Raw genomic sequence first — 14,553 nt, 5'->3', positions numbered from 1 at the left:
TTTTAGCTCTTCAAAGTAATGTTTGAGTTTTATGAGGAAAGGGATACGAGATGGAGTGATCAGAATGCTTCACAGCTAATCTGCAACACACAGGCACCACTGGACTTGTGAAGCAGTTTTGTTTTTGACTTTAGAGAATAATTTGGAGACGCTTTGAAGTTTATACGTCACTTATAGTTTTATAAGCACAATACCAAATTGTTTTACGACAAGTGATTACTGAGCCGCTGTCACCAGTCTAACCAATTGAAATCTTTTTAATTATGAATACATTTTTGGTTCTCACTTATGATTAACATTCTAAATGAATAAAGCATTAATGAGTAGAGGCACAAATGCTAAATGCTATTGGTAGGTTGGAGTGGTTTTAGGCTGTGTCAGGTGATGCAGTGTGCGGGAGGTTTCCACAGACACAACACATGAGCCATTCATTGAGAATAACAGGGCAGACACAGGGCCTTATTCACTTCAGTAGTTACTCAGGTTTTCTCATGATCTGATGAAGTCTTCTGACTGTCATTCAGCTAACAAGGATCTCATGATAAATGTGTGATTAGGTCAAAAGCTTTTGCTCGTAATAAGGAAGCAGCCGCTCTCCTTATCTACAGCTCAGTGCAGCGACATCTCATAACCTTGGTAATTAATGTTTGATATCACTGTGTTATGATACATAAAGAATCAATCCTCTATCACACTGTTGGCCTGCAGCCTTCTGTTAGATCCTAGACATAGTCAGGGCTGGCGCAGATGAACAAATGGGCGGTGTCCAGACAGTGTGGCAAGGTCAGCTGGTGGAATGCCCCTCAGCGGCAGTTTGTTTACCTGGGCTGCGTCTGGGTGAGGCGTGAGGCACAGAATGATAATAATAGGCATCATGGCCTGTGCACACGCACTCACACGGCAAAGGTGCATCTTTCCATCCCAGATTGAATTACACAGAGTTGATTGGATTTTTCTCTCTCCTGCTTCAAAGACAAAAACACTCCTCTCTCACCCGCTGCCTGAGGTCCCTCTATTCCATCATTCTCCTCAAGTATTCTCATTTGGTATTTTCTTTAACGCGCCACTTTTCTACATCAACATTGCCTGTTCAGTCACCGTTTGCTTTCTCGTGTTGCCGCATGACTATCATTAGCCTGATTACTCCAGCGGTAATTATACTTGTGATTTAGATCACTGTTCATGGCACAAATGTGAGTCTCATCATCACTGGAGTTTGCATTTTCCTGTGTGGTGTGTGACTCAAGCACTTTCGATTAGGACTCCATAAGAGGGCATTGATTAGCGTTTTAGATCTTCCCCGTGCCCCTCTGGCTCACAGCTCTCTGCTACACAAAGGAGGCATGGTCCACAGGGCGCTCTCCCCAACACTGCCACATTTTTTAGCCTCTTTGAAAAGTTTCTTAGAAACAGCAGAAAAGTTGCAGCCACAGGCACCACGCCCTCCCACTGGCCCTCAGAAATAGGCCCATTGAACAGCCTATAATCACGTACATACAAATTTGCATTCACCCTGTGTTCTCTGCTCTCCAGAGCCACAAAAACGCAGCCACTGACACACCAAGAAACCGGCAGCATTCTGCAAGCACCAAAACTCTGCTACGCTGTCTGGTCTGTGGGAGCAGAGGCAGGATCTCGAGGCATTTGGCTCTGGGACAGCGCATAGTGCATACCCACTCTCCTCCTTACATAGAGCTGAATGTTTCATAAGGTCATATATAATGGAGCAGATCCACACAGCTGGCCTTGTGCATGTCATTGTGTTCCAGTGTCAGTGCAGCCTGAGATGTGCTTAATCCTGGAGGATCGTCAGATTAGTGTAACAGCTGGTTCATACATCCACATACATCCCTATAAACCCTCCCCCCAACCTGGGTCAGCGCTGGACAGCACGTCCAAAACCTCGGTGACGACCCTGTTTGAACATATATTTTCAGTTATACTAAAATTATAATTACTTCATATGTCACTTTTTGTCTGGATCAGCGAGTAGCACATACAATCTGAAGTCGCCATCTACATTTTTACTTTCAAACCTACAAATAGGCCCCAGTAAATTGCTTCGCGCCTATTCCGGTTCCCTCCACTTTGTCCCTGCACTTCTGTACAAGCGTCGGTGCGTGACTTCTTCTCAGTTCCAGTCCATTACACCATATAGACAGACTGGTGTGGCATCTCCTGTCGAGTGTCTTCAGCTGCTCACTTACAGGTTAAGTAACTCTTTGCTCTAGACGACAAGTGACCATGTTTACCGCCCCCTCCAAACACATTTCCCATTCAAATATTATGTTACAATTCTTTCAAGAGCATCACAAGAGAAAAGCACATTTGCGGATTCCCCATAGAGCCGGAGAGTAAATAGAGCTTATTCATGCATTTTAATATTGGAACAACTATGAATATTACAAGAGCCACTTTATATAACAGACCACACACACTAGGTACTGCCTTGTAGTGTCTTTAAGAGAGAAGAACATGAAACTGACCAGAGGACGTTCGGCCCTATAGTTTAATCTGCAAATTGACTACAACCTCATAAATAGGATGCATAGTTTGCAATATTAGAAGCCATCTTTTGAAGCTTGACACACAAGCCTCTGCCTCAAGGTTTGAGGTCCAATTCCTAAATGCTTACTGTTGCTGTGTCCTTAGACAAGACAAAAATACTTGTACTTGTATGTACCTGTATGAATGTGCCGTGTGAATGGTTCCTCCTTCTTTTCAGCCACATTTCAAAGTGTGATAGTGCTGAACAAGAATAACTCATCATAAGTTATTCAGTCCTGTATTGCTAAAAGAAAATGCGAAAAAGTTCACTATAGTATTTTTTCTTTAATCTTTTATTTTTAAATGGCATTGAACATAGCTTATCATTTAAAAGTTTCATAGATCATTTCAAAGGCAGTTCTCAGTATAACCGTTCATACATTGGATTTCCTCAGTCGCTGATGATTTGAATGGTTCAATTGAGAAGTATTCAGTAGAATTCCACAACTGTGTAATTATTATGAAATGGTTTGTATGTTTCTGTACTGACCCCTTGAATCAAAAATGGATTCCAATTATGACTTAGAATGTTGGAAATTGTGTTTAGAAAAAGAAAGTGATTTGATCATTCGCCTAAACCTGATTGGATTTGAGAAATTAAAATGTTCTTTCAGCCACGGCCCACCATTCATACATTTCCTTTGTGAACCTGTCTAATTCTATAGGAGCTTGATGTCAGCTCGTTTTACTGCCTGAACCATACACCATATATATGCGACTTTCTATAAGATCCTTCAGCACTCAGCTCATTTCGTACAACAGAATAGAGACGGGCGATATTGGAAAGATAATATTAATGTTTTGGATGCTGAGGTTTGAGGAGGACTTCAGGAGCTTTAAGGCCTGATATGATATATAATAACAAACTAATGTAATGCCATCCTCCCACTGGTTTTGAATGAGGGATTTAATATGGCCTCGGTAGCACTATCAGGAAGCCAATCCGCCAAACGGACTAAATATAGTGGGCCGAAGAGGAAAGACGTTTCTGTGTTTCCTGGCTGTTGTATGTGTTTACAGTTTAGCGGCTTGATGGTCCATTGGTCACGGAGCAGACGAGTGTGAAGGAAACACGAGAGAAGGATCAAGATTATATTTGGCAGTCAGTTCATTTAATGTAGCTAAATCGCGTCTAAAATATTTGGTAGCTTCCAAGAGGCTTCTATATAAGGAGATCTCTCGACAAGTTCACAAGTTTTAATGAGGTGAAATATGCGTTTTATTTTTAGGTAAATTGCTTTGCTATTGCCTGTTGAATTGTATGAAAGTTTAGTAATGAGCGTTTTGAAAGACCAATAGATGCAGAGAAAATGAAACAGCATTTTAAAATGTTTTTTCATAAGTCTGTACTTACTAGAGTTTGTGTAGTGTTCATTGATTTTTGCTTAGGCCTACTGTAAACAACATTCTCTGTGATTACCCAACAGTGTGGCTCTAGAGCATCCAAAAACACTTCATTCCAACAGCTAATCATTATATAAAATCTCTTTAGTTGTGTTTTATTTCAAACATTGTTGCTTTGGGTGAACCCCTGCTGCAGCTGCTACTATAAACAAACCTCACTGCACTTTAAGTTTTTCTGACAGTCGACACAGCTCAGATGATCTCATAAGAGGAAACACTTATCGCAGCTTTAAATGGGTGACAAAAACCCTTGCATTCATTCTTAGAAAATTACTTTTTGTATGAAGACATAACCCTTTCTATACATTTTTCTCTTTTTTTTATATATTTTTTACTCCTTATTCTATATTATACCCTATTCTATTCTATACCCTATTGCCAAAGCTGAACATTTGTAGTTTGAGTCTAAAAATATGGAAAAAACTGCTGTTCCACTTCAATAACAGGTGATACCTTTGTAATGTTTTGAAAATGAAGGTTGTAAGTATTATATTTTATGCTGTTATTTTATTTCATATGTGAGTGTTCTTAAAATAGCCAGAATGCTTGTCTGCCAGTGCATTGTTCTGCTGCTGTTAACATGCAGGTGTGAAAACAGTGAGGTCCTCTCTCGTTCCCCTGACGTCAACGCTACAACATCCTGCCGGGACGTCCTACCGCGTCTCTGCTCGCGTGCTGTTGGGAGTCCATTAGAGTGACTATGCGAAAGCCTATGTGTGCTAATCTCCTGCGAAGGTGCCAGGTGTGTTAACCAGGACATCACCTGCTAACCTACTCAGCGTCTCCAGCATGTCTCACTGTACAGACATGTGCAGTCCAGGGCTGGCCACTGTCCAACGCTCCCAGCTGGCTAAAGGAGGAAGAGCAGGCGGAGAGAGCAGACAGAAGGAGAGGAGGAAAGGGCTAAAGATGGAGAGAGATTATAGACGTCACTGTGGAGAGGTTTGGGGATCCACTCCGGAAATGAATGGGCGTGGGACGGCACAAACAGTAAACACACTACACTATACAGTCTTTTCCTTATTAGGACTTGAAAGGCAGACTGTATCATCATCTCCTCTTGGTTGCTCCCTTAAACAAATCATCTGCTTCCATTTAACCCTTCCTCTGGGCGTGATTCCGGGTATCTTCTTTGTACCAATATGTTCACTGTCCGTTCTTGGTTAGTGGATATTTTGGAATAGTCAGTTGCGCTTTTTCGGCAATCTGCTACTGATTTTTGCCTGGACTTGTGTCATACCCATTATGTGTGATGCGGAAATGGACCAGGCTGAATGTTAAGGGAGTTCTCTTACAGATGGCACATGGTTGTCAATTGCCCACTAGTGTTAGCAGCAGATTTGTATGAAAAAGCAAAAATATAGTCAGTCTAACTCTGAAAGTAGGCCTCGTAGCAATTTACAGTGGGCTGTTAAATTGGATGGGTGACTCAGGCATAACATTCACTTCATTCACTTAAAGACGGGATAATATGCAAAACTTTCTGTCGTATTGTAACATTGTTCCTCATCAAAACCAAGCCTGAAGTGGTTTATATGTCACCCATGTTTGAGCGAGCATGGTGACCTAATTGTTATGTGTTAACAACTAATACCTCATAGAAGAGGCCTGTCATGTTAATTACTATATCAACTTATCGTTCAATACATGAAAGCTGAAACTATAGATTTTTTGGCTCAATATTTATCATGTGTACATTTGTCTACATTTTCTTTGCAATAATGGGTCGATTTTTGTTATTTTTGTCGTATTACCAGAAGATTTGAGCTGTAGAGGATTGAATAAGTCACTTCTATGGCTTATTATTGCTTCATTCTGCTGTCTATTTACAAAATGAGTCACTGGGATTATCCTGTTTTATTGTTATGTTGTGAGTGGTAAAACATTAAAGTAGTTTCAATATTATCGTTTATTATTATTTCTCTGTAGCAAAATGTCGTTCTTCAAAATGTGTTATCGTGACAGGCTACATAGAAGTGTAATACCCTCTCTTTAAAGTAACGCATTCAACTTTAAACATAGTGAAACCAGCATCGGAATAATAACATATAGTTGTTTCTCACAAGGATTTAACTCGCAACATGCTTGCTTAGAGGCAGCTCTAGATGAATTATGAAATATTTCTATTTTAGACTCTCCTATCTTGTATAGGATAAACAGACATGCCCTAGTTTGCAGCAAATCTAAATAAAAAAACATTAAGCCACTGTGTATTCCTGCCCAGTGCATCTCGAGATTGCAGCTTTTACTAACTTGTATCATAATGGGTCAGACTGTTGGGAGTTCAGCAGACCTGTGGCGACTGTGAATCAGCTCCTGCTTTACGAAGCGTGGGCACTGCTCCTACACTGAGTTAACCTGCAGGAGGACCAGGAAAAGTGGACCGTAAAGTTCACCTGAGCTCATTTTCAGCACTGATGTAATTCCTGTCGGCTGACCCCTGCAGTGTATAAGCACCCGCTCACTCAATGTCATCTCACACACTGCGATGGCTTTAACAGGCTTTTGACATTTCGTTCAACCTTAAAGAAGTGAAAGTATGCGCAGAGAACAATCTTGTATGGCTGGTGCAGCTGTTGTGTCAGTGGGAATGTGACCACCCAGTGTTAAAACAAATTATAGACCCTATATTGGTTTATGCGTAACCAGCCTGCAGCAGAGCAATTGCACATTTTCAGCTTTTGTCATATTAAATCCGTATAAAATTCTTGTTGGATTTTATTGTTGTAAATCTAGTTTGTAAATCTAGTTGTGATGATTGTCCAGCTTGTGTCTGTGGTGGTTTAAAGAGATGAACTGGTTGTCATGGGGTCAAAAAGGCTGTAATTGGAAAACTATGTCCTTTCATTTGGTTGTTAGAGCCTTTATTCCAGTAACTACGGGCCTCTGGCACAACAGTCATTTGTCATATTGTCAAAATATACTTAGTCGTGGATGGATGACTTTCAATTTTACACATTTTCTATAAACTACCCCTTCAAATATAGCCATGTAATCAATGAATTGCAGAGGCAGACATTTCAAAACACACACAGCTATGAGAAACAACTATGCAGCGTATTCACTATGCAGTTAAAAGGTGCACTGTGGAACATTTTCAGTGCAGGGTCCAACACCTGCTCTTTGCCATTTCAGTTTCACTTTTCTATCTTGCATTTATTCCATTACACATGTCATAACAAATTTTGAGGTACAAAATATTGGAAGAAAATATAGATGATAAACGATAATATTGAATGCATTTATGCTACTGACACAATCGCCCTAAAGCAGGATTTCCCCTCAAAAAACAATTCTATATGTTCAGTTTTGTTGATGAACATGAGCTCCAATACAAATGAAACCCTCTAGAGCTCAAATCTTCAGAAAAGTCCCCAAAAAATACCAAAAAGTTCCGCACTAGTACAAAGAAAAAGTAGCCACGATAAATATTGACCCCCAAGAATAAATGCCCCATCTGTCACGTATTGAACGATAAGTCGATGTAGTATTTATCTTGACAGGCCTAATTACAGGTGTAAGTATAGAACATATAGAACATTCTCAGCTAATCAATAATGTTTCCATGGAGAGGATGGCAGACCCTCCACCAGAAAAGTTACTTAGTGCAATTTGAAATGTATTTGCCCATAAATGCCCATTCATGTCCGGATGTTTAGGGAATGCTATAGTGTCCAAATGTATTCTTGTGTTTAAATATGAAAAAGTACAATATTGTAACACATTGAATGGCTGAATGCTGGACAGGATTTTGTGAATGCGTTTGCTCCCCTCTCCTCACAGTCGTGCTGCTGACCCTGGTGCCCTGCCTCTCCTTCAGCGCTGTAAATGGACAGATTGCTAAATGCAGGGACAGACACAGAGGAGCGGGAGGACCACAGATGGTGCCACAGAGCGAAGAGGGAGTATTCAAATTACTCTTTCACAGTTAAAGAGCGTCTCCGCAGTCGTTGAGAACATTTGCTTCGATAAAATCACACGTATTAAAAAGAACAATTACTGATTATTTCCCGTAGCAGAGCGCAGAGGTGCAGGTCTCTTGTATCATTGGCTTGTTCAAATAGAGATGTGTGCCAGCCAACCACATCCTATCGGGTTACTGAGGAATGCATTTGAAGTCAATCACAATGTAGCCCTCTATCTGAACTGTTGGCCCAAAGGGAATCTCCTACAAAACTGAACCTCAGCAGCCAGAAAACCAACTACATCAAAAAGCATCATCAGATCACTGCGATATCTGCAGGCTAAGCTTCCACGGGAGCTAGCTCACTACCACACTTCAGCCAAATCAATGCCCCCTCTCCTTGGGCTCTATTGTTATCTCACTTCCTGCATGCGAGTATTGGCTCAGCTGGTCCTGGAGACAAAACACACTGCAGCAGACAGCAGCAGTACAGATGTCTTCTACTCTTTCACATGACCACTCATCACTTAACCTTCAGACTGGTGCAGTGCTGCCAACTTCATGCACTCAAAACTAATGAAAAACATGACACAGGCATGACAATTATCTGTGATTTTTTTTTTCTCTTTAAATCCTTCATATTACTTATTTTTAGTCTGCTTATTTAATAGTGTTGTGTCCTCAATTTGCAATATTTTTACACAGTCTTGAATCACACTGCACTTGCCATTTTACTGGATCTACCATGTAATCAGTAAAAATTCAACCAAGACTGACCAATTTTGATACCACGATGAAAAAACACGCTGCACTGGTTGTATACAGTATAATATGTGTGGTAACAAACCAGCCAGTCAACAGAAATTTGAGGGCCTGAGGAAAGAAGGTTCAAATGGGCCCCCCTCTAATATAAATACATAGCGACCCAGAATGGAATCTCTGCCTAAGACTCTGGGGCCCGGGACAACAGACCCCTTTGTAGGCCTGTCGCGATAATAAATTATGAAGTGCAATACGCTGCAGAAGTAAATATAGATGATAAATGATAATATTGAAACAAATTTATGCCACTGACACCACAATATTGTAGATTAAGAATAGTTTTTTGTGGTTTAAAAGACCATGAGCTGCAATAAATAAACATTTTAGTACTTAGTTTGCATCTGTAATGGGTTATAGAAATGATTAATTAACTCAAATCTTATCATATAGCCAAAAATAACTTGTCCCAGTAGTGCAAAGAAAATGTACACTCCCATCCCCTCATATATTGAATAAGTCAATATAGTAATTATCGTGACAGGCCTACCCCTTCCTCCCCAGATAACAATTCAATATTTAGTTTCAGTATCAGTTTTATTATCTGTGATCTAGGTATATAATGTGATCAAGCCCAGTCTAGTCTTGCTTTAAGCTTGTGTTTTGTGTTTTATTTTCAGTCGTGTTACTTTACTTACTTGATGATAGCGTGTGTTTATCGTGGCTCTTTTTACACTCCCCAAAATTACCCTTTCTTTTAATGTCGTGGTATAGCATCCATGGCCCTCGGTTTAAATCTGTCCTCAGTGGTTGTAAAGTGATCCAGCTGGCATAAATAGAGGGGTGCATAGGATCAGACGTATGTGGAGAGCCTTATGTCATCTCCAGATCACATTTCGACCTGAGTCATTTAACGGTGCAACCGCCCTTTGAGGACACACCTGCTGCCTTTGTCACAACATGAGCCCTACAAGCCCCTTATGTGTGCTACATATTGTACACTGCCCAGTTTCATGGCATCTCTTGTTCCACTATAGAAAATGAGATACTGTTATTGTGGCTTGGGGGTTTGATCAGTTACTGTCAAACAAGTATCTCCTCAGAAAATGTAAGATACACAGTGTAAAAGCAGAACGAACTCCTCAACCAAACAAAGCAAGATGTTATCGCTAAATGAGTGCGCAACTGTCAGACTAAACCAGGAGCAAACAGGTATGTACTGTACTATACAGGTACTGTATGGACAGCTAAATAAATAACTTGTATGACTCATTACAGATACAAAATAACTACTAAAGTGTGTCATTCTGCTACTTATCTATTACAGTTTGTGTTTTATTATATTATACATCTAATAGTTTTTGTGTGGTATAAATCTGCTTTTAGGGTTGTGTCAGTCGCATAAATTAGTCGCGTTAAATTATTGTTTATCGTCAGTGTTTTCTTCAGAAATATAGCCCTTTCAAATGTGTTATCGCGACACGCCTATTTACATACTCAACTAGTTTAGAATTAATTATTATAAGGTGTTAGTTTCTTTTGTTTTCTGAGAACCCAGCAGGTACCATTAATTAAGTGAGCAAACCCTGGGCCAAGAATTGAGTTGGGAGATGTAGGTCTTAACAGGTCTTAGCATAATTTAAAGCAGCTCTAAAGCCAAACTAAACCTATTGAAAAAAAACCAAACACTTATATACTTCTCATAAGTCTAAACTTGAACAATCAGAGGCCAAAAACATGTCTGATCAGAGCAGCTCTTTACAAAATGCCCCAAAACCCAAACCATATTGATATTTGCTCTACAGTTCCAGACGTCGTTTGCAGTTTCCTTTTATAAACCAACTGCAGTAAACGGCTGTTGTGGAGAGAAATTGAGGGCAACTTAAAGATGATTTTGGCCCCAGGTTAGGCACGTGGGGACGGGGAGCGCATAGTCTCGCTACAGTTAGTTAACGATGTGGAGCGTGCTGAAAGTAAAAACTTTTTATATAGCTGCTGAAACAGAGTAAGACAGCGGAGCTGGCCCCAATCGGCTCCCCACTTCTTTTAAATATCACATAAAGACATACCCACACGAATCAGGCTGCAGGGGCATTCTCTACACCGCAAAAAAAAGCCTGTGATTATGCCCAGCGATATCCACGCGCACTATGTAATTATATACAGTGACGCACGACTGGCCGCCATACTGCAACTTCACACTCCATACACAGCCTCATAAATTTAACATGTCGGGACGCATAGCCTGATTGCATGTTCCCGTTTAGGCTAGGACAAACATAGATCTTATACATTTAGCTACACACAACAAACTGCAGGGCTAACAAGCTGAAAATAGTCTGTGTGGGATTGTCTGGCTACAGTGTAGGAGCCGTTGGGGGGAGTAAGAGAGGCCCTAGGGTGGGCTGTGGAAGCTAGTCATCCTGAGGGGATAGGGTGTGTATTTAAGTAGTGGTATTGGGAGTCAAATTAAATGGGGCTAGCCTGGAGATAAGAAAAACTGTGGAGGAGTGAAGCAGAGAGAGTTTGAGATGAAAAGAACTGGGCTGGTGTAGACTGGCAGGGACTGTGGAGATTGGTGATGTGGGAGGGCGGGTGGAGACGGGACAAGGGAGTAGTGGATGGTTTAAAAGGAAGGGGGGGGGGGTCCACAGGCAGCAGCTGTTTTTGATACTGTTTTTGGGGCTGTTTATTTGCCGTTATATAACACCTTGGCGTATAGGCATACTGCTATTCACTGTCGTGTTCGTGCATGTTTGGTAGCCCCCAGTTTTAAGACTAGTAAGGAATTTCTGCGAGAGGCAAAGGTTTCCCATGGCAACGGCCTCCATTGTAAAACGGTGTCTTTTCACACACTCTCCACTCCACTTTGGGGAGACCATATCCTCCTCATGTCCTCAACAACTTCAAGTCAATTTCATTTCAGGAGGTGCATATAGCATTTCAACTCTTCTCCTCACGCCAAGAAGTGATGGACTGAGATGCTTGCGTTTAGATTCCATTATGCTGCTTTTATTGGCTTTTAAAGGCATCAGGTTTCCACTGTCTGGAGCCAGGGAGGAACTCACTGTATGCTCTGTGTGTATGTGTGTATATGTGTGTGTGTGTGAGTACAATTAGCATGACACAAGCTACGGAAGATAGCAAGGCCTCGGGACAGGCTTAAGATTGCTAAGGAGATAAGTTTGTTTGGTCACATTTGCAGCCTGGATGGACTGTTTTCCTAATACCTGGAGCAAATCCCTGCCCTTTGTTTTTGGGGGGTTGTTTTGGCATCGGTGTGCTGTTTAGTCCTGACAGAGATGGATTACAGTAAATACAGGCAGCAGTAAATGTTCTCCCCTAAATTAACAGGGCACTTGTAAAATGTTGCCAATACATACAATTTAGACAAGAAAGATCAATAGATTCTTCCTCTGTAAGTTCGTCAGGTTTTAGCTTGCCAAAGACTGCAACTATAACTCATTACCCAAGTACATAGTTTCAGCCTCATTAACTCTGCATCAACATCAGCTGGATTTAACTTAGCAAACCAATAGTGTTCACTGCAAACATCAATCATGAAATGTGTGCATATTTAGCAGTAGCTTTCCAAAAATGTTGTGGAAATTGTTGTGCCAAAATCTTAAAGGCCATTTTACATGATTTACGCAAATGTATTCCCCAACATAGTGATGTATATGGACTCAGGCTGTGAAATATTACTTTAACTGCTTTAATATTTATTCAGTTTCACTTTTATTTACTGTAATCCATTTTTTCATAGTGTGCATTTACATTTTGTTGTTGTTGTATAGGTTTTTACTCCAGATGCCCTCCCTGAAGCCTATTTACCTTTGCTCAGGATGAACTATGCAGATTTTGCTTGTGACCTCTTGATGGCTTGATTTCTAGATTGCCCATTTTCTTTTCTGTTGATACATTTTTAATAATGCTGTAGCCCATCGTGAATTACAAAACCCAATAGCTTACAAGCATGTTCATTATGCACAAGGCTTTGTAGTACACACATTTAAATGCAGCTAGCCGGCCTTGTGTTAGTGAAACGATGTCGAAATGCTTAGGTTTTCAATAAAAACACTGTATCAAACGCAGATGTAGGTCAAGAGTAAGCGGAGATGAATGAAGTGTGGAGGGATCAGCTTCAAAGTGCCTAAAGCCTGAGGTTCAAACTGGGAACGCTCAACACTAATCTGCCTTACCTGACCCTGGCAGAGGTCACCGGGCCATGGCTGCTCCTTCACGGGCAGACAGGGGCTTACGTGCTACCGGCTGACGATTAGAGCAAAAAAAAAATGATAAGGGGCAAGTTGTAAAGTGACCTGTTTGATAGATATAATGACATTACTAGAACATACCACTGTAAAGCTGAAATGTTCACTAAACGGCTTAAGCAGATTTGCCCATGAGCAATAGAGAAGAAGAGATCAAAATACAGGAGGGTATACGAGCTATACACAGGCTCATTACAGTTTAATTTATGCTGTATTTGAACAAGAAAACATGCTAAAATCCTCAAATGGGAGCAGGTGTTTTTACTTGGACTGACACAGACTTGAAAATATCCATGTTTAGACATTATGATTTGTCCATGAGCAATGCAGGGGAGATGTTCATGTTCAAAGGTTTTCATGGGTTCCTGTGGGCTTTTTCCATTCAGAAGAGACATTTTATTTGACGTTATTAATCGCTATGGCAACAGCCCTCATTTTTCCTAATTCTGAAACTCATGAATACGTACTACACATGGACTTATATTGCAGTTTAATTTATGCTGTATTTGAAAAGGGGAAAAAAAAATACTCAAATGAACCAGGCTTTTTTTATGATCCATTTTGTATTCTATTTTTTCATGCTTACATGGAATGGATCCAACATTGTGACAAGAATCCCTTCCTTCCTCTCTCCTTCCAACCACTACTGTCCCCTCCACCCTCAGGAATCAAGCAGGTGTTTTATACATAAACTGACTCAACGAAGTAAACAAATTAAGGTGTGAAAATGTCAGTATTTCGCCGATAACTACTACTACTACTACTACTACTACTGATGACTATTCTACTGGACAGTCGGATCAAGATCGGACACTTGTGCTTTGTTATCATGCCCTCAGCCGGCTCTGTCCAGGTCCTTAACATTTAAAGGCTTCTTCAAAAATCCTCTTCATTTCCTATGCTGTAAAGTCGACGGAGAGCCCGACAGATGTTCCTGTGTCTGCTTTGGTGCTGCTTCAGACAGCTGTTTTTGTGGGTGCGTGTGTGTGTGTACGCGTGTGTGTAATCTACCAAAGTGGGCTCTCTTTCAAATGAAACGACAATCGCTTCAGTCATCCCCAATCACGTCTCTAATCTGTCGCCTGTACTTCCTGCTTTTCCCACAGGCACAGACTTGGGCTCCCAGCGATGACGAGGGGTCAACAAGAGATGAGTTCTATGACGATGAAGACCTCTACTCCGGCTCCGGCTCTGGCTGTAAGTTGTTTGAACACTAATATCTATAATGTAAATCTATATTCATTTAGCATAAGTCGACATTTTTAGACTGAAACAAGTGGTGATATATATTCAGTTTTATACCCATTTATTCACAACATGTAATGACTTGCTAAACTTCCTAAACTCACTGCTATAATTTAATCTCAAAACAATGATTGCAGTTAGTTGGTTTCTAAGGTAAATGTGTAAAAGACAGTTATTTTTTAATATTACTGAGGGATATCAGTTGGATACTACCATCACATCCCAGTTACGAAACCTGAAATATGGAAACTATGGAAACTCTGCTCAACAAAAACAATCAAATTTTCCATTTCAGTGACTTCAATATCCTCCTTTTTTCTTATTTGCCGTTAATATTTACGAGGAGCACACCACCACATGCTCTTATTCTTCTAAACCTGACAGCTGCTAGGTCTCAATCAGATGACCTCTGACCCCTTG

The 14,553-nt window shown here is 40.6% G+C and overlaps 1 protein-coding gene across 1 annotated transcript in view; it reads left to right on the top strand.

The window, feature by feature from the left end:
• The window catches only part of sdc3 (syndecan 3), a 40,184-nt gene that overhangs the window by 18,082 nt on the left and 7,549 nt on the right, over positions 1-14,553 (top strand). Inside the window, exon 2 of the mRNA XM_033974746.2 lies at positions 13,995-14,085. Within this exon, the coding sequence (XP_033830637.1) occupies positions 13,995-14,085 (91 nt within the window). The remainder of the gene's footprint in view (positions 1-13,994; positions 14,086-14,553) is intronic.

This window comes from Periophthalmus magnuspinnatus, chromosome 11 (assembly GCF_009829125.3).
Source record: "Periophthalmus magnuspinnatus isolate fPerMag1 chromosome 11, fPerMag1.2.pri, whole genome shotgun sequence".
Lineage (NCBI taxonomy): Eukaryota > Metazoa > Chordata > Actinopteri > Gobiiformes > Gobiidae > Periophthalmus > Periophthalmus magnuspinnatus.
The sequence above is the reverse complement of the archived record's forward strand: the minus strand, read 5'-3'. Positions and strand labels throughout refer to the sequence as shown.